At 54.4% G+C, this 27,535-nt stretch overlaps 1 protein-coding gene across 2 annotated transcripts; it reads left to right on the top strand.

Moving 5' to 3' along the window:
• Window positions 1-202: 202 nt before the first annotated feature.
• TEX264 (testis expressed 264, ER-phagy receptor) lies at window positions 203-25,996 on the top strand (the record flags this gene model as incomplete). Of its 2 annotated transcripts, XM_084248083.1 has the most annotated exons (4): window positions 203-460; window positions 9,375-9,596; window positions 21,882-22,050; window positions 25,411-25,996. In XM_084248083.1, the coding sequence occupies 4 exons, from the start codon at window positions 203-205 to the stop codon at window positions 25,701-25,703; spliced, it is 942 nt and encodes a 313-aa protein (XP_084104209.1). In that variant the 3' UTR covers window positions 25,704-25,996. The 2 variants fall into 2 exon arrangements, with proteins under 2 accessions (XP_084104209.1, XP_084104210.1); XM_084248084.1 differs by lacking the exon at window positions 9,375-9,596.
• Window positions 25,997-27,535: the final 1,539 nt, after the last annotated feature.

Below are 27,535 nucleotides of genomic sequence, written 5' to 3'. Positions count from 1 at the left end.
TGTAGCTCCCTTCTAGGTCACTAATGTGTAAACACTTCTAGTCCCTCCCCCTCCTGGGTCAGATCACCTAAGGCAGAGCTAAGGTTGGGCCAGAACTGGTTGGCAGGTAGGTGGACACATTGGTCAGAGCAGGCTACCAGCCTCCTCTCCCTTCTCTCTCCTTTGCAGCTGCCTCGGGGTGCGGCGTGCGGGGTATAGAGCCATGTCGGACCTGCTGCTTCTGGGCCTGATAGGGGGCCTGACTCTGCTGCTGCTGCTGACACTGCTGGCCTTTGCCGGGTACTCAGGGCTGCTGGCTGGGGTGACAGTGAGTGCTGGCTCACCCCCCCTCCGCAATGTCACTGTGGCCTACAAGTTCCACATGGGATCCTACAACGAGACTGGGAGACTTTTCACCGAGAGCTGTAGTGTCTCCCCCAAGCTCCGTTCCATCGCCATCTACTATGACAACCCCCAAATGGTAAGGAACCTCCTGTGTCTTGGCTGGGGTTCTGCCCCATGAATGTCCATGGGGCAAGACTTGTTGGGGGAGGGACATTTGGTTTCTGAGGAAGGGATGGTGAGCTGGCCCTCCAGACCACCTCCTCTCTGAGCTTGAAGTTCCTTTTTAGATTTAGCCTGACCTTCTGCTCTAGGCATCCCTATGCTGGCTTTTTACTTGTCCAGGTCTGTTCCCCTGGTTCATGGCTGCCCATGGACTTCTGAGTACAAAGGACTGCACCACTGTGAGTCCCTAGCCGCTGCGGGAACTTTGGTCATCTGCTTTCTCTCTTGTTACTCTTTCTTCTATCCCCATTTAAGGTCAGTGCTCTAAGGCCAGACTGCTCAGATTTGACCGTCTCATATTTTATCATTTCTGTGCTTACCCTCTTTCAACTCTCCTGCTATGGCTGCAAGTCCTTGAGGGCTGGATATGGGACTTGCAGTTACACCTTTCCAACCATTCTGGTAGACCCTGGCCCAGTGATACTTTGTTCTTTAGATATCCAGCTACCTGGTTGGGAGAGGGCTGGGGGCTAGGGTGGGGAAGGGAGAGGGTGGTGGCAAGTGGAGCCAGGTAAGCTGCCCAGAGTGTCTGAAATGCAGGAGTCAGAGACTGAGCCAGCATCACAGGCACCCTGTGGGCGTCTGGCTATACTTAGAGCCTGCAGTGAGTCAAAACTTATCAATGTAGCTTCCTGCCATACCATGGGTGGTGCTGCCCACAGCTGCATGGACTGGTAGTTCTGCCAAGCGTTCTTCAGCCTCCAGCTGTGAACCTTAGAAACCCAGGCATTTGGAATCCCCAGCCCTGGTGTCATTGCCTGGAGACCTCAAGAGATAAGGCCTACTATAGCCTGTTCACTGTCTGCTGACCAGGCTTCACCAGGGTCCTCGGTTGAAACAAGGGCGTTTGACTCCCTCTTTGTCCAGATTCTGCTTGACACCTTTGCTCTGGAGATGGACAGACCTGGCTGTTTCCTCAGGAAGCTTTGTGTGCTTCGCAATTTAGCCTCACACAAATGATTTTCCAATAAGGCGCTATGCTCGATGCCCATTTGTATTGAGGATTCAGTAATGTTGGGGAGGCTCAGAGAAGAGGTGGGTTTCAACTGGGCTTTCTCCTATGATAATTTTACTCTGTTGGGAAGGAAATGAAATGCAAGAACATAAAGGCCTGGAGACCTGGGATCTTGGGAAGTGCCAGTGGGCATGTGGTGGGTGGAGAAAGAGGTAGAGGGTTTGCTGGGCCAGGTGGTAGGAGGCACAGCAGGTTGGAAGGAAAGGCCACCTGCAGTTTAGGAAGCTAACTGGATGGCAGATGGAAGAGGGAAGGAGATGAGGCAGGGATGCTGTCGAGGGGATTGGGCTGGGTTCAGGGGAGAGGTGACATGGCCTGGTTGGGGCATGAGTAGAGGCTGGAGTTTTGAGGTAACATGACCGGGAGACAGCAGTAAGTGGGAGTCAAGCGTACTGAAGCCAAGTGGACTGGGACAGCCACTGGACTCTGGGACACTCCTAGGCCAGATGTCCGACCCCCACTCCTGCGGGGGTCTATTGTGTATATTCCTTCCCTCCTATTCCTTCTGGTTCCTGCTCACCTTCCGTACCCTGTCCAGTGGAGCCCTCTTCAAGCTCTCAGGGAGGGAGGAGAATACTTGCAACTGCCTTTTTCCTCATCAGCATGTTTGCCTGTTCTAGATGCAACACATGTTGGAGGTGCTAATTCTAGTGTGGGAAGGGGTCAAGGCAGCAGGGTATGTCGGGGTCAGGGAGAAGTGAACTAGAACCCCGGTACGGCACTCTCCCAGAGGCGTGGTAGACACTGTGTGTGGGCCTTGGGTTTCCAGGCTGACTCGAGTACCGGTCTGGGGGGCCATGGACTGAGAGTACAACCTCAAGGCTGGCAGTCCTGGCTCCTGATTCTGTCTTGTCGCTGTCCTGCGGTGTGGGCATATCACATTACCTCTCTGAACCTCCATTTCCTCATCTTTAGAGTGGTGATAGAATTACCTGTTTCATAGGTAGACAGATGAGGGTTAAGAGACATAGGAGAGGCATTTACCAAATGCCTTCAACAAATATTTAACAACAGCAACAGAAAAGGGTGGGGGAAAAAACCTCATGCCAATTAGGTATGCTGGGGAGTTAGACCCAGCATTCGTGACCCAGTCCTAGACCCTTGGCCTGGCCAACATGGAAGATAACCCCTCTGATCCTGTCCCTCCCAGTCGTGGGTCATTCTAGAGGACACCTGTGTCCCCATTCAGAGCTAGGTCATATCCTGGCACCTGGGGTGGCTCAGGGATGCTTAGTTACCACCTGCTCTGGGAGCTAGGCAGTGTATTCTCTGCCTGGCAGAGTTCTTAAATGGTTCAGGGAATCATGCGGTATGGTGCACCCAGGCTTCCGGTGCTCATGACCACCACAGACTGTCTGGTTTCTAAGTATCTAAGGCCTCTGGGTTCACACCGCTCATACGAAAGAGGAAGAGACCAAAGATGAGATAGCAGGAGGTGAGGTACTGATCTCACACAGTTCACTCATGTGCCTGAGATACAGGGAGGGGGAGGGAAGGTGGTGGGAGCCTTAAGGAACTGTAAGCATGGGGGTGTCAGGGGAGCCTGGAGAAAGGCCTCCTCCTGTCTTGGAGAAGGCTAGGAATCCCAGCTTTCTGCTTCCTAGGCTGGCTCCCCAGCAATGTCCAGCATGAGGTCCTGCATCTTTTGGGTCGCAGGGAAAGAATACGATATCGGCTGAGCTATTGAATGTCCCATTCCCACTGTCCCCTCCGTAGCTCACAGTGTGGGAGCTGGAACCTGCTTCTTCATAAGTTTGGGATAGGAGTAAGACTGCTGCAGGCTGTGTGTGGGGTACAGTGAAGGACCAGGTTGGAGGTGCCACCTGGCTGTGGATGTTGCCCACCCTATGAGATGCGGACTGACAGCTACTTCGTAATGCTTCTTCTGGGCCTCAGCTGGGCAGGGGCAAGGCTGGTTCCTGATGAGGCCTCATCTGCCTGACTGTGATGCAGGAAGTGACACAGGAAAGGGGACTACCACGGCAAGATTGTGGGGACCCATGGACCCCTTCATATCAGATGTGGAGCACATATATCCTGGATATACACGTATGTCAGTTTATATCCTGGAGTTCCTCATAGGAGAAGGCAGCAGAGCCTGGATGAATGGTTCCTGAAGGGCAGAAGGAAGGATTCCATTCTGTATCTCTGAAGACCTTGGTGGGTGTGGGGGAGGAAGGAAGGAGCACCAAGTAGGAGCTGCACCGACCCAGACAGTGGGTCATACTGCCCCTCCTGGGCTTTCATGGACTGTGGGCCATTTCCTCTTCCAAGTACTTTGGGAGGGAGGTGAGTGCCAGAGTCAGTCACAGGGCTAGCGGCCTCATCCTCCATGCGTGCACGCATTTAGATCAAATACTGCCCTGCGTGTGTATAGCTGGGGAGGGTCAGGTCCGCTCTGTGCTCAGCCTTGATTTTGAGATGTGCACGGGGGTTGGACAGTGACTTCAGCCTCCCCTCCTAGGCCTTGTCCCTTAAGGAGACTTGGGTGTTCGGGAGAGGAAAGGAGCTAGGAGGACCCTGAGCATCTCGTCCTGGCCAGTTGGGGCCCATGAACAGGTTCTAATAACTGGGCTGCTATCACTGTGCCTATGGGTCTGTCCTGTCTGCCAGCTTGTCCCCTCTACATCCTGCCCCACCCTCTGCTGCCTCTGCCTCTACTGCTGTGTTTGGGGCTTGAGCATCCTTCCTGCCTGCCCTTGTGGGGAGCCTGGCTGAGTCAAATGGGGCATGGCAGCTGGTTCAGTTTACCTCGCTGATGCTTAGGAGAGGGTGCTTGCCTCAGGCATGGAGAGGTTGGGGAAACTGGTGGCACTGGGGTTCCACCTTTAGTAAACTAGAAGCTGTGGAATTACTTTCTTCCCCCTAATCCACTGAGAACTGACCCAGGGTCACCAAGTCTGCATGGGTGAAGGCTGGTGAGAGGTCTGACTCTCACCTGTGCCTGTGCCACACTTCCCCTTCTCCTTCCCCTTCAGTGTGTATGTGGGGATGAGTCTCCTGCCCTCCCTGGAAGCATGGAAGTTACATGGAGCCTGGAAGGGGTGAGCCAGTGAGGGTAATGGAAATGTGGGCTGGGGTATTTCCTGAGGACCCAGGCCATCCTCTACACTAGTGACTCTGTGATGATTTCCTGTCAGATGGACTCCATGCTTTTGCTCTGCAGCAGATTAACTGTAGGGCAGTCCTACAAAGGTGAGCCTCTCTGCCCAGCAGGGCTGCGAGGAAAATTGAGGTGTGGGAGAAGAGAGCATTGGAATCTCTGGGTTTGAGTCAAGGATCCTCTGCTTACCAGCCTGTGACTCTTGAGTGAGTCACAAGTCTCGAGAATCCTTACCTTGGGGTTTTGTTTTTGGGGGGATTAAATAATGAGGATTAAAACCCAATACCTGGCCTCTAATAGGTGCTTATCACCCTTGGCATCCGCCCTTGCCTCTGAGGGCCTGTGCTATTGGGACTTTGTACTTGAAGGAGCCCTGCCGGCCCACCTGTCTCTTGTCTCAGCTTTCTGCAGGTTACCTGGTCTGTATAAGGAGACACAGCCAAAGGAGAAGCCATTGTGCAGCCCATTCCTAGCCAGGGCGTATTTCTCAGGCTCCCGAGTAGATGTGGGTTGTGTGGTGCAGCTCTGAAACTGGTCTGCCTGGGTTTGAATCCTGACTCCAACAATGCTTTGCTGTGTGACCTTTCTTAGGTAACTTTGCTCTCTGGACCTCAGAAACAAGGTTGGTAGTGGGACCTGTTGTATAGTGCTCTCTGGATTTAATGAACTGATACATGGTAGGTCGCAACTGAGACAAGTGGTGAGATCCTTGTCAGATGCCAGCTATTGTCAGGATTATACTTGGGAGTGAAAAGAGGAAGACTCCTGAAAGACTTCCAGGTGGGAGCTCAGAAAGCCCCTGAAGCCCCTCCGCTTTGGAGGTTGACATCCTGCTGACTCCCTTTCCCACACAGCCCCATCCCCAGCCTGAAGTATGGATCCTGTCCTGTGACCCAGCTGGTGCGTTGACCACGTCCTGACTAGCCTTTGGCCATCAGCTGCTCAGAGAGGGTGGACATGTGGGGCTTGGTGTGTGGACCTGCAGCACCCAAGATGGTAAAAGAGCCCAGCGTTCAGCTTCCAGTAATAGGCAGGTATAACTCCTCTGTTCCCCTGGGGGAAGCCACCAATGTGGGTGAAGGGCACCGCCCTTGCTTTTCCTTACCATGGGTAGCTCTGAGCGGGTAGGCTAGCATAGAAGTCAGGGAAGCCCTGTGGTCTTAGAATTGCCAGACAGTGCAACTGTCCCTGTTGGGTTATACAGGTTGAAGGCCTGCTGGCAGTGTCTACTGAACCCAAGGTCTTACTTCAGTGTGGGCTGCATGACACCATTTTCCCTTCTGGGATACTGGAAGATATCTACCTTGTCCAGTTTCAGATTCAGTGAGGTCTTGGTCAGACAGGGACCCAAATGTGGCTCTCTTTACTTTTGACCTCAGAGGGCAGGGTTATGGGGCTACTGCAAGGCCTCTCCAGAAGGAGCAGTGGGTTCAGCTCATACCTGGAAGCTTTAGATTCCAAGCAGACCACCCCCTTCTCAGGATGCCTCTTAGCTTGACGGGACTGCTCTAGTATCTCTTTTCTAGTTCTTAGACTTTGAGGCAGATTCTGGATGGGCCTGCCTTTACCCAAAGTAGTGGTAGGTCTGGCCACTGTGCTGTCTCCATAGTGTGGTTCCTTGCTGGTTCTAGTTGTGGTCCAGCTCCTGTTCTGGGCATAGGTACCTAGAGGACTTACTAATGTGGGAAGGAAATCAGGCCAATGGAACTGGGAGGTCTGGGCTGACTTAGGGTTAGGCCCAAATGAACACCTTATTTTGAACCAAGGTAGATTTCTAGCCATTATGACTCCTTCTGGATCATTAACCTCAGTGGACCATACCCCTAGAGGTGGGCCTGGGTTCTCCTGGGAGACTTCCCCTGCTCCTAGAACCGCCTTGCTACTCCTAGGACCTCTCCCTTCTCCTCCTTGCTGGTACCTGTTTTAGCTACCTCCTGTCTCCAGCTTACTATGGGGCTTAGCAAGTGGTTGGCTTGCTGGATAACCTCTTCGGCTGCCCTTTAACCACTGGTCAGGGCAGAGGTGGGGGCAGGGAGTGTCCGCGCCTGTGGAATTGTCTCCTGTCAGAGGAGTTCCTCTTTTTTCCAAGGTGGAGGGAGGGGAGGTTTGCTCATGGTGCAGGGCCCATGTGTGCTGTGTTTGCATGTGGATACTGTTGAATATATGTCAAGAGTGTCCTGTGTGCATGGCCTAGAGGCTGGGAGTGGTGGGGAGAGATGGAGAGGGATGGAGAGGCCATCAGTTACAGTACAGCGTAAGACCTCCTCCTTGGGGTGGGCATTAAGGGCTGAGATTAAGGACTGCTTAGCAGTGCAACAGAGGACTGAGGAGGAGGGTTGCACCGAGTCTTGAAGCATGGGCAGGAGTTTCCCAGGCAGAAGGGACTGTGGAGTAGGGTGAAGGAGGACATTCCAGACAGAGGAAGTAGCTTACGCAAAGCCAGGAAACATGGGAGGACGTGGCATGTTTGGGGAGCTGCAAATAGTTCCGTGTGGGCGTGTGCGGGGGTGTGGAAGGAGAGGAGGCTGGCAAGGCCGACTGGGCCAGAGCCTGGATTTGTCCCTCCCTTTGCCGCTCAGATATTCCGTGGGCGCCTGCCCACCTGGACTCTGGCCCCTGCTGAAGCTTGGGGATGCAGAAAAGTGTGCTGCAGGTGAGTGTGGACAAATCTGTGCGGCATTGCATGGGCCAGCCTATGATAGCCTTGCATGCTAGGCTCAAGAGTTTCATCCTAGAGATGAATTGGGAGCCGCTAAGAGTTCGAAACAGGATGATCACAGGTGTTCTAGTACTTTTTAGCAACTGAGGAAGATTAACGTCTTCCCATGAGGGCTACTGAAATAATCCCAGAAAAAAACCCCAGGTGCAAATCCAGACAGGTCAGGGGTTGGAGAGGAGAGATCAGGCTACCTTCTGTCCATTTCTACCTGACCTATGTTTTGTGTCTTTTTGTAGCATTAGGTTGCTAGGCCAGGACATGAAGATGGGCTTTATGGCAGGCACAGTCCCTTGGTCTGTCAGCAGGAGGCCTACCAGGTCCTTCACCCTTCTGTCCTTCCACAAATCTTGGGGGTGAATGGGGCAGTTGCACCATCTAGAGATTAGATGTGGTACTGCAGGGTGGGAGGACCTTTAGGCCCAGAGATGTGACTGGTTTGATATGGTAATTTTGGTGTGGTAGATTTGGCGTGGGCAAGAGTTTAATGCAGAATGTTTGTGTGTGTGTATGTGTGCATGGCTATACCACCAAGCCACCCTGAAAGTCGTCCAAGGGGGTATTTGAACCTGGAGGATGGGTAGAGAGGAGTTGCATATGCAGAGGTTTGGGTAAATGGGCATTCTAGGCCAAGGATCTGTTGTTTGGTTTGTGTCCAGCTACTAATAACCAACAACTATGGAACACTCCCAATGCTGGACCAAGCTAAGTCCACATATGAAGTAGCTCATTGAACAGGACAATTCCACAAGTAGCTATCAAGGACTAGGACTCCAAGAAACTGAGGGACTTGTCCAGAATCACAAGACTCAGAATTCATATCCAGGACTGCCTTTTTTTAGAAGTTGTGGTCCTGACTACTGCATCATGTTTCCTGCCACTAAAGCCCTGAGTTAGACTAGATGTCTAGGTGACAGCAAGGGACCAGAGTTTCAGAGAACTGGGGGTGACCCATAGATACTGCACAGAGGTGAGAGCCTGGAGTCATTGCCCAAGTCCAGACAAAATGAGAAGCTCAAGACAGGACTGGTTGGCCAGGGTGGTAGAGGCAGAACTGAGGAGGATCCCCTAGGGGATTGTTGACAGGGTTTTTGGAAAGGGCCAGAATGGGAGGGCAGAGTCAAGAACAAGTAAAATGACTTCATGGTGCTGGGAAGGTGGGCTAGGGAGAGGAGCAAGAGGAGATAGAGGGAATTTTAAGTTTAGGGATAGAGGAAGAAAGAGGCCTTCAGATCAAGGAAAACCCAGGATTGACAGCACAAGGTCTGTGGTGAGTGTCTTGGAGCAGACACCCCTGAGGGTGGTTAGAGACTTAGACGGCAGGAGGTGAGATGAACTGGGTCCCTCTGATGCTGGGAGGAGAAGTGATTGCTGGCCTTTATAGGCCTGGGGTCAGACTGAGGAAGCATTGGAGACTTGTATGGGAACCCTACCTGGCTGGGGTTTGTGGGTACCTGGGGAGGCAGAGCAGTTAGGGAAGGAAGTAGAGTGTAGTGAAGTGTAGGTTCTTGGAGTCCAGAAAGACATGGAGGGGGCCAGCAGCTTCCAGTTTAGCCAGGAAGGGGCTTGGGAAGTAGAGCAAAGCGTGGGGTGGGGCATAGGTTGAAGAGGAGGTCTGGAGGCCTCATTGATGGTGGGGCCTTGCCAGAGGACTGGGGAAGAGGGTCCCTCACAGTTTCATCAGCGACCAAGTTCGACACTATCCCACTTCCTAACCAGTGCTTCCTACAGGCCTTCCACAGTCAAGGTGGGATATGACATGTTTATTGGAGGAGTAAAGGAAGGATGGATGAGTCCTCCAGCGGATACTGCTGACCTCGGCCATAGACGGATTCTAACAGGAAAATCTAAATCTCTATCCTGGTGTGCGGACTGTGTGGCCTGTTAGAACTGGTGCTTTTTCCAGGCCTGAAATGGCACACAATCCAGGAATGAAGAGGTTTGTGGGCCTCCTTCTTTTGCCCAATTCTGACACCATTCTCTTGCCTCCCCAGGTGCCCCCTGAGAAGTGCCGTTGTGCAGTGGGCAGCATTCTGAGCGAAGGTGAGGAATCACCCTCCCCTGAGCTCATCCAACTCTACCAGAAGTTTGGCTTCAAGGTGTTCTCCTTTCCGGCACCCAGCCATGTGGTGTCAGCCACTTTCCCCTACACCACCACCCTGTCCATCTGGTTGGCTACCCGCCGTGTCCATCCTGCCCTGGATGCCTACATCAAGGTGAGACACAGGCCTGGTGTGTGTGTTGGGGGAAGGGGAGGCAACCAGTCTTTTGGGTGAGAGCCAGGGAGTCTGGGAGAAAGCGGATGGTTTTGGGAGGCCAATACCTTGCAGCCTACTGGAGCTGTTGCCAGTGGAGCTAGGAGGATGGGCAGAGGCTACTGGCATCTCTTCCAGATACCTGAGACCTTGTGGGTACCGGAGCATCTCCCAGAAGCAGGGAAGCTCTTTCAGAAATCTGATCTGGTTAGATGAACTCTGGGTTGGACCAGAGACACCCTTAGTGCTTAGCCCCCATTCCAGACTCACGTGGACAGAAGGTCCACCCTGTCCTCATCCTGCTAGAGGCCTGCTGAAAGAGGGCCCAGAGGTTCCCAGGGTCTGAGCAGACCCCAAGTGTCGATGTGTTGTCTTTCGCCCTACCTCCATATGGACGTATGCACATACTTCCTGAGCCCAGTACTGGGGCAGTTCTCAACCTGGTTGTTGGCAACATTGGCAGACTGGCCTGCCTGGAAGGAGAGAGACAGCTACCGGGAGATCTCACAGCGGTCGCTGTGTCCACAGAGGTTTTTTAAAACTGCCCTGTTGTACGTTTCTCCCTGTAGAAAATATTTTGTAAACTCAAGTGCTAGGTAAATGACCCAGTTTGAACTTGGAATCGTTTATTCATCTCTTCAACTTGTATTTATTGAATGTGTGCCAGGAACTGTACTAGCCATCATGTTACGTGTTCATTTGTGAAATAGGCACTTAGAGTCAGGTCACAGAGTGAGGTCATAGATAATAAATGTTAACACAAAAATGGGGTATGTGTTAGAACAGGGTGAGAAAAGGCAGGAGACCAACTTGGATAGAGTGGTCAAAGACACCCTCTTGGAGGAGCTAACCTCTTAGGCACAATCCTCAAAGAGCCCTTGGAGAGGGGGAAAGAAGGTTCTAGACAGAGCAGGGTAAAAACATGGGTTTGATCTAAAGGCAGTGGGAAGTCACTGTGGTGTTCCAGCCAGGAAAGTAAAAGATCTGAGCTTCTCCTGTACAAGACAGGCTCTTCCATCCCTGGGCAGGGTGGAATGGATTGTGGATAATGGTCTGATGTAATGCTTAATTAGCAGGCTGTCGTGAATCCTCCTGTGGATGGCTGTGGCCTGGGCTAGGCAGGGGCTGTAGAGATTCACACAGTGGTGGAGATTTTGGAGGTAGAACTGGTGTTTTGTGTGTTGAATGTTGGGAGGGGAGAGCAGGGATTTTCTTGGTGAGCTGGAGGGTGGCAGCCAGAGGGTGCTCGGAGGATGCTTGCTTGCCTGGGAGTGAGGTTAGGCTGGAGACTGGGGCCAGGGTGAGACTGAAGGAAGGGGGGTTGGCTGCTGATGGTGAGGACAGGAAGATGACACCAGTGCCCTTGCTCAGCATGCTTCCTGAGGGGGCTTCTCTCTTGTCACCCAAGGAGGGGGCAGTCTGTGCCACCTTGTCTGTGCCAATCTCAAGGGCCCATCCTGAGGAGCACCACCTGGAAGGAGACTTTCTGGGTTCCAGACCTCAGAACAGATCGTGTGGCATGTGGTGTGGTGGCGAGCAACTCAGCCACCAAAGCCTTTTCCTGGCTTCAGGGATTTATTTTTAGACACCTTTGTCCAAATTTCCCGGCCCCTGACAGCTTCACAAGTTGCCTGGTTTTGACGTCACCTCTTTGATGAAAGCCCTTCCTCCTTCCTCCTCCTCCCGTGGGAGCCTGTCAGCTGTGCTCTGGGCTTGATTCTCCTGGGGTGGGGGCTGGAGCAGTGGGAGTACCATCGTCTCTCCTGCCTGGGATGAAGAAACCAGGGGCATCTGGAATAGTAAGGGGCTTCTCCAGGGATGTCTGTGAGGCATGCTGGTAGGGGCTTAGCCACATCTTGGGGAGAGAGGTGCCCAGCTGCCCGTAGTGGAGGCGTGGTCCACAGTGCTGGTTTCTAGGGCAAAGGGATCACCTCTGCCCCTCTCTAGCCTGACCTTGCACCCCGGGGAAGAAAATCAGGTGAAAGAATAGGAAAAGACTCTGTTAGTCTCAGACTCTGCAGTGGACAGGAAAGTGGCCCTGTGCCTCTCTCATTCTAGGAGACAGAGTAAAGGGAATATGAGGCTCCCTCTGACACCTCTTCCTTGCTGCCCTGGAACCAAAGAAAGGAAACCGCTAATGCTGGGCTCTTCTGACTCTCCCAACCCTAACAGCTGACCACCTTTAAGTGTGTGCCTGTGTGTGTGCGTGCAGTGGGAGGGGGGTGGGTGTCTGAGGCTAGGTTTGCTGTGGAGGTGTTTCAAATGGAATGACAGCAACTGTTGCTTTCTGTTCCAGGAGGGGATGAGGGAGGCCAGAATTCCTGCTGCCAGGAGGAAGGGGGAGGAGGGCTTGACAAGCTCACCGTCTTCCCCAGAGGCTGGGGCAAGGAGCAGGGGCTGATGGTCTCAGAGAGCTATGGATAAGGGAGGTGGAGAGCAGCTGCTGTCTTGGCAGTTTATACTTGTGCCTAAGCCTGGGGCAGAGTTGGTCTCAGGGGACATTAAGGGTTCTGGGGCCACTGGGACGAGTCTGGAGGGAAGCATTTGTTAGTCTTTGGTGGGAATTCTGGAAGGCTGGCTGGATCCCAGTGTTGTGGTTTGTGTGTCAGCCCCAGCGCTCTGATCAGCCTTCCTCAGCCTGGCTGCCTAGCAAACTGAGTAGTAGTGCCTGGAACTCTGTCTTTCTGCATGTAAACCCCCTGGGGGACCAGGTTGAGTACTCTAGGACAGCATGTGTGTGAGGCATCTCTGAGCATCATGTGATTTATCAGTCTACATGGAAGCAGTTTTGTCAGGCTGCTCTCCCAGAGTCCAGGACAGAAGGAGACCACACCCTGAGTCCCAGGAAAGAGGAGGGGAGCTGGGGGGGATGGTGTCTTTTGGCAGCTGTAGAAGGGATCTGAGCTGCCTTAAAATTGCAAAGCCCCAGGGAAGATAGGGCTCAGATGTTAGCCAGAGCAATAAGAATACCCCAGAATTCACCACTGGGTGGAAACTTGGCAGTCTTAATAAGTGGAGAAAGCTTGGGACACACGGAATAGATCAGGACTGATTGGAAGGCCTGGGATCCATGTGTGTGAGATCCATGTCTTTCTATAGCAACTGGCAGGGGAGGTCACTTAGAGTGATTGGCCTGCTAGGCACCCCCCCTCCCCAAGCCGGTGGATCCCAACAGGATCCATAATCTCCATAAACCTCCTTCCCCAAAGTCTTTGTTCTCCAGAAAGTGTCCTTTTGAAATATTATACTCTTGCCCAAGTTTAAGGAGACAGAGGGCATTGTCTGCAAGGGGGCTGATTGGCTGGGAAGTTCAGAACGGTCCTAGAGATCAGACATTGGCCTTTTCTTCATAGGATTGGAGAAAAGCTGGGGGGTGGGGTGCAGGGTGAATGTAGTGAGCTAGTGGGAGGGAACCTTGATAGAGTTCTGAGCCAGCTAGGTTGGTGAGGTTGTCCTGTCAGGGCTTTAAAGTGAGCAGGGATTCCAGATTGCTCTGGGGCTGGAGCCTGGGATCTGTGTCAACATACTTTATCTGGAAGGCTGCACCCTTATCTACTTGAACTGCAGTAGCTCTGCTCCCGGGTCTCACATGCTAGATGACCTTGTGAGTTTTTGGTTGGAGGAGGACATTTGAGATTTAACTGGTTTGAAACCTCTGTCCTCTGAGAGGTAGTACACAGCTGGGCATGCCCCTTCTACTGTTGGCCAACTGAGTGTTCTGGATCCTAAGGATACTATAACAGCTGCGGTGTAAGTATTGCTGGCTGTGCACAGGACTCATCCCTTTTGTAGGCAGTGGTAGGAGCTTCCAGAAGAGGCAGTTGTTTTAGGGGGAGTATTACTAAGTGGAAGCTGGACCTGGAGGGAGCCCTGGGAGTGTCCCTGGGGTGGTTCTGACTGAACTCTCCAGTGGTGGGTGATAGAATGGCAGTGCCATGGAGTAGCTAGCTGGGAACAAAGGATCAGGGGCTACTGCAGGGTGCAGTGGGCTCCTGTCTACTGCCTTGGAATCGCCTGTATTTGTTTCACCTTAACCTGCCTGGATGACCTTGAGAGAGTCAGGGGTAGGGGTGATTTGAGTCCATGCTGGGGCCAGAACATCAGCAGGGGGCAGACATTGGGAAGCCAGGTGAGGAAACTCCAATAGGATGCGAAATTGGGGAACATCTCTCCCTCCATGCCTATCACCTCTGCTTTGAGCTAATATGGAGTTTTATGAGCTGTATTTTCTTTTCTAAAGATTTATTATTTATTTATTTATTTATTTATGCATAGAAGAACTGGAGTACAAGCCAGAAGTGCAGGGGGTGAGAGGATTTACCAGAGACAGAGTGGGGAGCAGAGCAGGCAGATTTACTGAAATACACTGCTAGGGGGAGCAGTGGGTGAGACAGGAGAGGTCTGCTGCGCTGAATGTGGGTTAACTCCCTGGCTGGGGATTGAACTCAGGCTGCAGTGGTGATAGCATGATAGCACTGAAACTTAACCCCTACACCACCAGGTAGGCCCCAATGAGCAGTATTTTCAATAAAGCAGGCCCTCCTGGCACCTCAGTTCAGTAATTTCCTTGGCAGTTATTTACTTACTTACTTCTTTATTGTCTGGGGCATGTGGGAACCATCTAGAAGGCAATCATAGCCAGCGTCCCCATCATTTTTCAAATGGGGATACTGAGGCCTGGAGAGGGGAGGTGACCCAAGGTCAAAGGATGAAGCAGTGCCCTAGTCCAGACTGGGTCCCCTTGGTTGGAGATCATTCTGATGGCTACATGCCTTTTGGTACTCTGCTTGGACCATAAATAGGGCTGGCCCCAAGAGGCTTAGGACGTCTCATGAACTTGAAATACACTTGGAATGGTGCCCAGAATGGACCTGGGATGGCAGCACTATGATCCAACCCCCACTTGACCCTTTGATCTTTAGCTTTGGTAGGCAGAATTGGTGTGGCTGGTCTGGTAGACTGCTTAGGGAGCTAGCAGCAAAGGGCAGGAAAAGCCCGGCTGCCCATTTGCCCAGCAGGCACTCATTAGGGGAGGCCTTGGCAGCTGCTCTGGGCAGAGGAAGCAGCTGCTGCAGGTGCCTTACTGGGTCTCAGGTCCTCACCCTCAGTGAGGTTCAGGTGGCTCCATTCCCAGGCTTCCTTGACTGGGGCTTCAGGGCCAGCTCTCCTGCCAGGGTTGCCACCTGCTAATTGGCCTGTCCCAGTTCAGGGAGAAGGGCACTCTCAGCAGCACTAGACCTGGGCTGAGTGACAACCCCCCGGAGTGCTTCCCTTCTTTCCCCCGCTTCCCTCAGCCTGAGGGTCCCCAAGCCTCCTTAGCCATGCCTAAGGAAGGGTTCATTGGGGAGGGCAAAGCAATTTGTGTGGGGTGGTGACATTTGGGCTCAGCCTTGAAAAGTGGTGTAATGTTCTCCAAGCAGGGAAGGTAAGTCAGGCAGAAGCATTGACACTGGCTGGCGTGCAGGGAAGGAGTGAGAATTTGGATCCAAGAGATGAGATTGGGTTTTGGAGGCTTCAGAGAGCCGCTGATGGTGTCTGAACAGATGAGGAACAGCATCCACACTAGGCTTTGGAGCAGGACTTGAGCTTGGGGAGGTAGGGAGGAACTGCTGGAGGCCACAACTGAGCTCTAAATGAGGGTAGTCAGTAGCAGTGACTCTTCACTCCCTAAACAGCCCTAAGACAAGAGTAGACCCTTCCTTCCATGCCAGACTTTGGCTTCCCTGACTCCCCTTTGGGAGCTACCCCTGGGTGTTGAGGGGGCCAGGCCTCCTCCTCTGCGGGCCTAGACCTTAGAAATGCCTCCTCAGCCTCTCTGGCTTCACCTCTCCCCACTCTCCTACCCCAGGACTGAAAGCACAAAGCCAGCCTTTGCTGGGGCGGGCGTGGGAGCCACCACTCTCGAAATACCAGCTTGGATATGGTAGCTTGGCAGCCCGGCAGGACCCAGGGGGCTGAGGCTTGTCTGGTTGGTGCTGTGGGGTTGGACTGTCACCAGTTTATAGGGAGCCCTCTTCCCTAGGCAGATGGGACGAACCAAGGAAGAATTCTGTTGCTCTACAGAAAGCTTGAGATTTGGGGAATGAAGAAGGAGAGATTCCAAGGAGGCTACTTGGATTACGGAGCAAAACCACTTTACCCTTTCGCAGAGCCTTCAGATAAGGAGAGGGTAGCTGCCTATGCAGCTAGGAAACCTCAAACTCCAGATGGGATGGGCTTCCCTGCCTTGAGGGGCAAGTGGAGGTCAGCGGTGCCAGTCAGAGATGAGAAATTTTGGGGCCTCCTCCTCCCCTACCATCTCTGCTTTCCTCCTCTCCATCCTCGCTCTCCCACCTGTCCTTCCTCTCTGGCACCTCCTGATTCATCTGACTCCCAGGTGCTTGGCGTTATGGCTCCATCTGCACTGAGCCGCCTTCCTGCTGCTGGATAATCAATCAGCAACATTTTTGTCAGTCTGTGAGCCGGAAGGGGTTCAAGGTCTTTGACTGCACAGATGCTGCAAAGTGGCTGGATCTTGGAGATGGATGGACTATGGAGCCTCCTGCCGTGTTAGCAGCGTCATTTGGGAGAGCACGGCTTCCCTTCTTTTGGAAGGGAGATTGGTGGGATCCCAGGACTGAGCTCCTGAATGCCCCATGGGGACTTACCCCCATACTTCCCAGCCTCTGGTCTTGTTCCACAAGGACCCAGGAAGGCCAAAACAGGTCTGAGCAGGGTCTGATGCTGGGCATGACCTACAGCATCATGGGCTTCCCAGGCAACCCGGGCACTGTGGTGCTTAAGCGCCTGTGACGACCCCTGTGCCTGCCTGGAGGGAATCACTCCCCCTCAGTGCCACAGCCCACCCTTATCTTACGCTGCTTAGCCACCTCCACCCCACATGGGCCGCCCAGGAAACTGGGACCTGGATGTGCAGGAATATGAGCAGAGGTGTAAATTGCGTGGCAAGCTGCCGGCTCTGAGGTGAAAATGAAAGTCTTCAGGCAACGGCGGCGGTGGCAAGCACAGCAGGCTGTGGTGCCAGGCGCTGCAGCCCCGCCTCCCCACCCCACTCTCACACCTTCCTTTCTCTGCAGTCTTCCCCAGGCTCCTGCCCAGGCTTGGGCCCCTGCCAGTCCCTGCACTGTCATCCCAGGGGACTCCCGCACCAGCCCAGGGCTAGACCTCACCCTAAGAGGGCCTTCATCTCCTGCTTCCATTCTATTTTATAAATGGCTGATGTGCGCAGAGAAATGGACTGTGCTTTTGTTAATTTGTGATCTTCATATCTGTGGTAGATTCTCCATTGATTCTTTTTCGATTTTTTTGAGTATACGATTTTATTTGTATTTTCCAGCTCCTTCCTTCTTTTGAGATCATCTGTTCCAATCTCTATATTACTGTTGAGGAGAATGACACCCAAAGGGAAGCCACTGGTTTGTCAGTAGCCAGGCCAAGGCTCTAGATTCCTTCCTGGAGCTCTGCTGCCACTCGCAACCCCCTCTCTCCCCTCCCTGGTAGCCCCATTTCACTCCTTATCTCCTTTGTCATTTTCAGAGCTTGGAACCTCCTGCTGTGAGTGGGGTGAGGACTCACTAGCCCTTTTCCAGGTTCTCTCTGCTGGCATTGCAAGGCCTCCAGAACTATCGCCTGCTGTTACCTCCCACCTCACAGACAGGTTTAGATTCTAGGCCAGAGCCTGTTGGGATGTCCAGTGGGAGTGAGAGGGGAGCCAAAGAGAAGGAAGTTGACGGAAGTTCCTGGGCAGAATGATAACAATATGCCACATTCCAGTTGCAGCCCCTACTGCGCCTCCCCCATCACTTTCACATGCGATGCAGACCAGCTGCCTAAGGAGCCTCCAGGGTCTGAGCCCCCACTCACAGGGACTGCTGTGTGCAGGCGGGTGCATGTTGGTGTCTGTGTAATTAAAAATGAGCATGCCTCACTTCACCCAGTGAGGAGATGCCACCACCTCGGGTGGGATGCAACAGCTGTTTGCTGACTGTGTGATTGCCCAGCTGCCCAGCCTGGCGTAGATGGCTGGGTAGGACTGGGCAACCCAGGGTGAACACAGAGAGGGCCAGTGCCTCTCACTCCAGTTAGATAGGAGGTAAGGGGCTGTGGTGGGGTGGAGTCAGACTGAGCAGACCTTATCCCTTTCTGGGCCTAGAGCTCATATAGGAGATGCTATTACCCAGTCCTTGGCCTGTACCCATGGTGTTATTCTTTTGGCAATTTAAGGCCACCTAGCTCTGCGAAAACCCAACTTCTGGACAGCAGCCTGGGAATGGGATCCACTCTCAAGTGTCTACCTGAAGCTGATTGCCTCTGTCCCCCAACCTCTTCCCCTCCCCTAACTGAATCAAGGGTACAGTTGATGGCCCCAGAGCAAAAGATCAAATGAAGGTGGTCCAGGTACTCTCTCTCAGTCCCCTCTCCCACCTCCCCTAAGAATTCTCAGGGAGGCACTGTGGGTCCTGTCCTGCTATGAAACATTGGTGCAGCATATCAGTCTAGCCCCTTTGCCGGAGACCAGAGCTGCATGTGCCAAATGCTTACCGACCCCCCACCCCCCACCCCGGCCCCGGACGTGAACTCAGTCTGAAGTGAGGAGGGAGAGTCGTGTGTTCTCAGGTAGCTGAGGCGGTGCCACCATGGCAGCCTTGTGTGCTGCTTCTTCCCTTGTCCCCCAGCAAGGGTGAGCCAGTGCTGGTGTGGGGGTGGTGGGAAGAAATGCTGGAGCCTGAAATCTCCTGGAAATCCCAGCATTATGGATGATGTCCCAAGTCTCCCTTGTTTCTGCACGTAGAAGACTCAGGTGGGAGAGAAGCCTTGGAGGTGTGTGAGAGACTAGAACTCCTGAGTCCAGTTTCTGACCGCATGATTATTGGCAGCATGATTATTGACTTCTTCCTGTTAGGTGGGGAGGATTGTGGATATCTGCATCTCCCCCCCTTGGAAGAGAATGGCCTTATAGTCTTCTTGAGTTTGTGTGTGGTATTGAGCTGCTCTGGGTTGTGGTCTTGTCAAATGGCTAGTGGCTTAAGTGCCCAGGATGGGTGTCTCTCCCAGTGATGCTCGCTTAGGCCTCTGGCTCTCTGGGTCGTGGGAGGGAGTGTGGCCCGGGCTGGGAATACTCCAGACCTGATCCCTATCAGTGCCAGTCCAGTATGGCATTGACCTGGTGTCCTTGGCCCTAGGAAATTTGCTTTCCAAGAGCTCCCTGGGGCTAGATGAAGGAGAGGCAGCTGGCCTGTCTTCCTCCAATGATTTTCCAATGTTTACCAACTCAGTGACATGCTGCTGGGCCATAGCTCTTGCTTTGTAGCGAGGACCTGAGAGCTAGTCTATGGCTGCCCTCTCCTCTCTTGGAGGCTGCTCCTGGTGGAGATGGAAAGGGTGTGGCCTCTCTGCCTTATCACTTAGTTACAGGGCAGATGACATGTCCTGCCCCTCATCTTCCGTCCCCAGCCTCCAGTGAGCAGAGTATGGACAGGTGTCTTCAAGGAGAGGCTGCAGGGGCCACTCTAAGCTCCCCTTCCCTTCTTGTGGGCCTGGGTAGGAAGTTTGCGCCATTGTTTCTTGCCCCTTCTCCTTTCCTTCAGTCTGAATTTTGACAGGCCCCGGCATGTGTTACAATGATTTGGGGCTGAGCCATCATGAGATTTTAATTAGCTTCTTGCCTCCCTCCAGGAGGATGGGCCAGGGGCCCCCAGGTGCTGGGGGTAGGACTTGGGCATGAGCGGGGCTTGGTCATGGGCATGGGCTTGGGCATGAGGCTGCCCCTCCAGGGGCCCAGGGGCAGGCTTGGGCAGCTGGCTCGCCCTGTGTGGGATGCTGTGGGGAGGGAGGACTGGGCAGGGAAGGAAGGGCCATGTAGCCAGGCCGCAGTTTTCTCTCCCTCCTCTGTCTCCCCTGTTCCTCTGTTCTCCCCGATGGCTTTGAGATGAAGGCGATGGCAAGGATGGAGGATGCAGTTTCCATGGCAACGGGGCTGTCCACAGCCAGGCAACTTCAGAGCTGGGCTCTCCGGAGGAGGCAGATGCGCAGAGCAGCCGCAGAGCTGCCTCCCGCCTGCCAATGAGGGGGCTGGCAGAGCAGGTGGCATAGAGTGGCTGCCTAGTGCTGCCCACCCTAAGGCCCAGCCTGGAGGGAGGGTGGAAAGAGCACATTACTCCATCTTATCCCTGTCACTGCCTATCTCTCTTACTTCCAGGAGGGAAGCTACGCAGGTGACTTGAGTGTTGATGAGGGTTGGGGTTTTATCCCTGTAATCTCTGGATGGGCACAGACTGTGGCTCCTGGGAGTATCCCCAAAAGTCAGCTGTCTACAGTCCTTCCAAGATGGACCATTAGGTCGCTGGTGGCCACCAGCAGCTCCCCTTTGGACCCTTTGAATGCCCAGAGTATGGGGATGCTGGTGAAGTCCATGTGGGATTGGCTTCAGGGGCCCTTTTCTTCCCTCTAGCTGCCAGAGAAGGACCTGAACCTTCTTCAGCCCCCCCTGAACCTGGCCTTAGTGACGTCCCATTCACTGAATGGGGGCTCAGTCTTGTCAAAGGCCCACCTCTAGTGCTGGCATTAGAAGGGTCCCAGAGCCTGCTAGTTCCTGCTTCCTGATACTATTCTTTTCATCCTCCTCCTGAGGACCAGGGGTGGGGTGGGTGAGTGGGGAGGTAGAGGAGCAGAGGTAGCTACCAGTGCGTTCAGAGATGGGAGGAGCTGGGGGCTGTGGTCTTTAGAGATGGCCCAAAGAGTACCCATGTTGGCAAAAACGATGGGACTCATATTAGAAATAATGATGTTCCCTCACTGCCCTTGGAGGTGTCATTGCATCGGAGCACACAGGCTTAGTTTGCAACATCTCACCTGGAGTGGAGGTAGAAGCTGAGCTGTGGCCAGACTTGAGCTGGGCCATCTACCTGCCCGTGGCAGATGCAACGGGCCCCCAGCTGGATAAGTTTTTCAGGCTCTTTCCTCCTTCCCCTTGCCTTCCAAGGAGCTCATTTTTACCCCTCTTCACTTGGCTTTAATTGGAGGGGGTTCCTCAATCTTAAGGTTGGCCAGGCAGGCGGACAAGTGGAGTCCTGGAGTGGCTTCTCCCCACCAAGCGATAAGTCTCTCATTACTGCTAAGTGGAAGGCTCATTTCAGAGCTCATGGTGAGAGCCGGGCGGTGTTATAAATAGCCGTGTTGTGAAGGCTGGCGGGTGAGCGGTGACAGGGCAAGGGGCCTCGCAGTCATCTTAGTGGGTAATTGGCCTGCATCGCAGGAAAAGGGGGCTGGCTCAAGAGCAGGATGCACTTGACCCCTGTTCTGACCGTTCCTGCGGCCTCTGGGCTACCCTGCCCTTTTTCTGTGTCCCCTTCCAGACACCGGGGGTAGGGAGCTTTGGGTTCATGTGTCCAAAGTAAGGATTGGACGGACTGTCTCAGAACTTCGAGCCCTATGAGCTGATACTTAAATCCACTGGGGAGCTGGGGAAATGTCCATTGTTAGACCTACTTGTTCTGCCTGCTCCCTAGGCCTGGGGTCTGCTTCTTCCCCATTAGCTAAAACTCTACTACCAGGTGAGAGAAGAGGAGGGAAACCACATGGGAGAGTCTCCGAGGTTCGGCTAGACCTGAGCTAGTAGGTGAATAGTAGTAGAAAAGGGATTTCATTGGCCTGGCCTGGCGTCCCTGTGCAGGTCTGCTGGAGTCATGTCTGCAAGACCAAGGGCTAGAGGCCCCAAGGGTCATAGACACTGGCTCCTTCTAATATATCTCTGTATCCATCAACATTGTCCAGGGTAGAGAGCGAGGTCAAGGCCAGGGGATCCTATCATGGGAAGTCTGACAGGTCAAACCGTCGCTTGGCTAAGGTACCCGGGACCATAGTTTATGGGGTCCCTGTCCTGGGGTGGCCCAGGATGCTAAGCTTTATGATTCTTAAGAGAGTGCTTTCTGAAACAGCCCTTTGTTCTCAGACATACACATAGGATTGGCAGTGCCAGGATCCTGAATTCTTTTAGCACCCTTAGGGTGTTGTCCCAGGTACTCCTGGGTCCTCAGACCACTGCCCTCTGGAGTCTGGCACCCCGTTCTTAGGGTGCTCAGTGTGTGCCACCCTAAGCAGGGTTTGGAAACCCCGGGGAGATGGAGCAGGAGGCAGAGCCAGCCCCCTAGGAGGGAATAAGCAATAGACAGTTCCTAGGCCCTCTCAGGGACAAGAGGATCAGAGACCTTGTAGTGCTTATTCCACCTTTTACCACTCTCCACCAAGGAGCGAAAGCTGTGCGCCCACCCTCGGCTGGAGATCTATCAGCAAGACCAGATCTATTTTATGTGTCCACTGGCACGACAGGGAGACTTCTACGTGCCTGAAGTGAAGGAGACAGAGCGGAAGAGTCGGGTCCCTGCAGAGGCCGATGATGCCCACCTGGACGGCACAGGTACAGAGATGAAGGGAGTGAGGGTGGGGCTTTGCCTGGAGCCCCTCTCTGGGGCCTTGCAGGGGTGTGGTGGAGGAGGTTCCTCCCTGGCGGGTTGGCACTGTGGGCGTCCAGGCTGTGCTTGGCAGAGGTGGAACAAGAAGCCCCACCGATCGCTGGACCCACATGCAGAGTTGCCTGTTCCTGGACATGTGGATCACATAGATGTGGATTCATATACGTTACCCCTGGCAACACAGATACAAAGACCCTGTCCGGATTCCCTTCAGATGCAACAGGAGTACCCTTGGAAACACAGCTCACAGACAGCTGGATGCTCATGGGAGGGGGCTGAGGCTGCTCAGGAAAGGCGTCACTTGGGTGGGGCTCATCAGGAAATAAGATTGGCACTGGATCTAAAAGGTAAGGAAGGGAACAAGGTGTTTCCTTGTCCCCACCCAGTACGGGGCCCTGCCCAGAGTCTGCCGCTTTCTCCCTGTCAAAGAGCAACTAGAGAGCATGCAGGGGGGAGCCATCAGATCAGTGCCCAGCCCCTTGCTCCAGACCCAGCCATCATACCCCAGGTCTCGGCCTGCAGGTCACGTGGCTGCTTTTAGCCCACACCCCCTCTTGTGATCTTGGATATATCTCCAGAGTCAGGGGGATCTTAACAACCCAGGTGGTCCCAGGGAGTCTGTGCTGGTGACTCTGGAGCTCCATGATCTGTGGCAGTGGTAGGGCTGGGAGGAGAGCTGTTCCCGTTCACCTCCTTAGGAGACACCCTCTGTCCATCCAATTTATAATAGCCAAGGTCATCCTAGAAAGGCATGTGTTGGTGGAGGGGTGGGGAGGGAGAACTGGGTTGCAAATTTCTACTCCCTAGGGGCCATGTCCAACACAGTTAACTTCATCTGTCACTTAATTACCTCCGTGGGGCACTGCTCCCACCCGCCTGGTCATGCCTGGCAGATACTCTTTGGTGCCCCTACTGTGGGCACACTGGTGTGGCACAAGGTCAGCAGGCAGTTCCCAGGCGGCTCACAGTGCAGGAAGGGGAAGTGCCTTGACCTTCCTTCGACCTCCTCCTGCTGCCTGTGCCCCCCTCGGCCCACCCACCCGGCTTCCCTCCCAAACACTGCCTGCCAGGGGTGTTGAAGGACTGCTTGGCACCCACTACAGCTGGCTGTAGCCTTGGCTCCCACGCCCCCAGCTCCTTGGCCTGTCCTCCCCACCAGCCTGCCCGCCCACTCCCTGGTGTGGGGGTTGAGGGGTCTGCCCACCTCTGACAGGGTCTGCCCTGAAACCCGGGGCGGGCTCTGGGTGTCTGCCTGCCAGGTGCATGCCACTTGTGAAGCAGTGTGTGGTAGGCTCCCAGTTGCCCCAGGCTTGGCCTGTCCCTGCCTGCTTCCCTGCTGGCGCCCCAGCTTGGGCTGAGAGGTGAAAGGGGGTGATTAAGTGCCTTGTGCCTGTTATTACATTGATGTATTATTTAGCTCCAGAGAGGCGATGAATATTTGATCTTGCACTGGCTGTGGGCAGTGGAGGAGGCAGGGACTGGTGTGAAGGTGGAAGTTTCATTCCCTGCCCCAGTAGCCCTGGGAATTTACATACTGCCCTGCCCTTGCCTGGCCTTTTCTGCCCTGGGACACAGACCCTTGTCTCTGGAGTTTCTTCCTGCGCAGACCTTGGTCCAGCTGGAGGGATGCCACTTCCCTGTCTTACACTCCCTTACGAGAACTGTCCACATGTCCCTGGTGGCGGTCCTCATGTCAGCATGCTGGGTCCTTCAGCCAGGCCTGAAGGGGTAGCCCTGGCTCCTTCTTCTGATCGCTCCTAGCCTAGGAGCTGGAGGGAGGAAGCGGCTGGTTAGCAACAGGCAGGTTTGCATACCCAGGTCCTAAGAAAGCCACTGAGTGGGCAGGCAGGTAGGACATGACACTTTAATAGGACCAGAGACTATCACCCTTCTTTGCTCCTTTCAGGCTGGCAGCCCCTTAGGCACTGATCATCATTAAGGAGCAAATGAGGGTCAGAGGGCATTGTCTACAACTCAGAGTACGGCCTGGACCCTCTTGAATGCCTCCACCCTGAGAGCTTTAACTGGGGCTTGAAGAGGGCCCCAGTCAGCAGCCTGGCATTTCCAAGGCTTAGCTCTGCCAGGAGGGCCCAGAGGGCATCTTCTTGAGGCCAGGGAGTTGGGAGAGCTGGTCCCAAACCCCCAGCTCCCACCCTAGATCCCAGCTGAGGTTCGCTGAAAGTTCCAGGCCAATTCCAAATGCCAGGCAGTCCCCAGCTATGCCTTACTTGGGGTTCTATCACCACGGACACAGATCTGGGGATGCTGACCCACCCCTCACCTTCTGTGATATTCAGCAGCTGCCCCCTCCTCACTCAGTATTGGAAGCATACCAGCCTCTCCGTCTGGATGCCTGCACACAGTGGGCCAAGCTCTTTGCCCATCCTTGCTGCCTCTGCTGTCCATGCCTCTGATCTGGGGAGATGAATTGAGGGGTGGGCATCTGAGCAGGGCATATGAAGGAGCTGCTTGTGTGGATGGCACGTTGCAGGTGGAGTGAGTAGACTGGGAGGGATCGGAATCTTCAGCTCAATTCAACGCTGTCTCAGGGCTTTCCAGTCACCAACAGGGTGCTCCTTGGTCCCCTTCTGCTGCCTGTGGCTCAGGAACCCACCAGTGGCTGGGGGTGGAGTGGGTAAAGGCTCTTCTTGGGTGACCCAAGTGTAGAGGAAGAAAGCCCTTAAAATGCCTCTGTGCAGCGGCGTCCTGTGCAGCTAGCTGGTTGCTCATTTCTCAGGATTTTCCATCCCACTCTCGCCCCAGCCTCCCCCTCACGTCAGGGCTCAGTGGGCCAGAGGCAAGAGCCAGCTGACTTCCTGGCTATGGCTGCTCCTTGGGGACCTTTGCAACGGGGTAGGGGGCACGCGAGTAGGCTTTCTGGTCCATCCTCCCATCCTCTTGGCTGGGACAAACCTCTCTCTAAGCCTGAAGGGGGGCGTGGAGGAGGGGACAGACATTACTTGGGTCTCTTTGTTCTACCCTGAGCTCCTCACCTCAGGGCTGAGTGACCCTTAATTGACTTGCTGGGGAGGGGCAGCAGGCTTTGTGGGAGTGCAGGGAGAGGGGAGTACAGCAGGCTGCCCTTCTCCCCTCCCTCCCCACCTTCTCCCTCTGCCCTGTCAGTGCAGACCCAGCCAGGGCAGAGGGCAGAGGGCAGCTGGAATGGGCCTCCTGAGCTGGAGCGTCTGTATTATTGATGAGTGTGCTGTGCCTGCTGAGCCGCTGGGCTAGTAGTAAAGCTGCTGTCCCCTCCCCGGAGTGGGATGGGGGTCCTAGCTAACATGTGCTCCCTCTTCCTGACCCAGGAGCTGACACAATGAGCGACACAAGTTCTGTAAGCCTGGAGGTGGGTCCTGGCAGCCGGGAAACTTCAGCTGCCACCCTGTCCCCCGGGGTGAGCAGCCGTGGCTGGGACGACGGTGATACCCGCAGTGAGCACAGCTACAGCGAGTCGGGCGCCAGCGGTTCATCCTTTGAGGAGCTGGACCTGGAGGGCGAGGGGCCCCTGGGCGAGTTAAGGCTGAGCCCTGAGGCTGAGCCTCTAGGGGCTGCCAAGTGGCCCCGGGAGCCCAGTACTCCTGAGAAGGACGAGGAGTAACGCAGGGCCAGCACCCTCCAGTGGTGCAGTTGCTAAGAACTAAGCAGACTCTCCAGCCCTCTTCCTTCTCCACATCCAGGGCCCAGGCTGGGGCCAGGGGTCTCAGGGGAGCCTGAATTCATCACCCCAGGCCTCGAGCTAAGCCTTCTCCTCACTGCCCGCTCAGCTCCCAGGGCCAAAAGTGCCAGGGACTGTTTCTGCACTCAGCCCGCAGGGCTGCTGGCCTGTTACATCTTTTTCAGATTCACATTGGAGCTTCCAGGACCCTGAATAAAGCAAGTGATTTTCTTTCACCTGGATTTGAGCTGTGCATTTGTTTGCGTGTGCTGCCTTGGGGGGCTCTGTGCAGATAGGCTATGCACTCCCAGCCAGAGGAGGAGGAGGAGCAATGTGCCCGGAATCCTGGGTGTGGGAGAAAGGGGGGTATTGGAGGCCCTCCACTCCCTGCTCTGTGGCCCCAATTGACAGCCACCCCTTCATGGCAGCAGCCCCTGAGTTTCCCTCAGGATGCTGGGGGGTGGGTAGAGCTGGGCACAGGCTGAGAGCGGAGCATGGGGTCGCCTCCAGGGCTAAGGAGTGGGAGCACACACCCTTCATTTGCTTCCAAGGGGTGCATTTGTGTGTCTGGTTTGCGTGTGCTTGTGCTCATGTGTAGCAAATGAAGACATTCCTATTGTGCCTGCCAGCGCCTGTGTACGTGCGTGTGTTCATGCATGCACACACGCCTGTGGTCTGCTGGTGGTGGTCCTGTGTGTAGGTGTAGCCAAGTGGATATCAGGATGTGAATGTGACTGGGGTGACTGTATTTGTGTGAAAGTGTGTAGCTATGTGTGTGTGTTGCTGTGCTTCATGTGCAGATGTATGTGGTTGTATTACTGGGGTGAGGTTGGCAGGCTGGGAGCATGGCTATGGAGGCTTGGCCCATGTGCAGCCGTCTGTGTGTGACTTGTGTCCTTGTACAGCTGTGCGTGCATGTGAACAGCTGGAAGTGCAGCTGCGTGTCCGTGTCCACATGCACAGCTCTATGTCCACATGCACAGCTCTATGTATGTTCTTCTGTGTACGGCTGTGTGTGTCCATATGTAAAAGCTTTGTATCATGGTTGTGGCTGTGTGTAGTGGTGTTTATGTATTCTGCTGTGGGTGTGAGGCTGGGTATGTGTCTTTGTACAGCAGGGAGTGGTGCCTGCGTAGCTGGGTGTGTAACTGCATGTCTGTGCTGCAGCGGGACTGTGCAGCCTTTGCTGCAGGCCTGGGAATGGGTCTCTTGGGCTGGCGCTATGTTTAAAGCCCTGTGTCTTTTTTGAAGCTGCCAAGGCCAGGGGGCTTGGAGTGTGGTATAGATTGCTGCACAGCTCCCCTTACCGCTCACCCTGCTGCTGGCAGCCCCTCTGCTCCAGGGCCCCAGCTTATCACTCACCTACCCCCGGAAGCAGTCACTCTGAGGGAGCCACAGAGGCTGAGAGTACCAGTGGCAGAGCAGAAGCTGGGAGACAGTGTCTGTCTCTCCACCCTGTCTGGCAGCTCTGAACCATCATCCCGCTGCCACCTTGCCTCCCATTAGTGATAGGGTTTGGGTTTGGGTTTGGTGTGTTTGTCTGTTTCACAGCTGTGCTCTTTCCAGAGCCATGGGGCATCGGGTTTCTGTGTCTAGAGAAAAAAAGAACACCTGTCTTTGTGATCCTCCACCCACAACTGCCACATCCATGTCGGTGTGAGTGCCAGAGAGGCCTGGGGTTGGCATGTGTTATGTAGGCACGTCTGAGCTAGCTTTGCCTCTACTGACACCTGTGGGAGAAAGGGCAGTGCCAGGGGGACATGTGTAGGGATGCT

The sequence above is a fragment of the Talpa europaea genome (genome assembly GCF_964194135.1).
Source record: "Talpa europaea genome assembly, chromosome: 11".
Lineage (NCBI taxonomy): Eukaryota > Metazoa > Chordata > Mammalia > Eulipotyphla > Talpidae > Talpa > Talpa europaea.
Note: the sequence above shows the minus strand (reverse complement) of the source record. Positions and strands in the feature narration are given on the sequence as shown.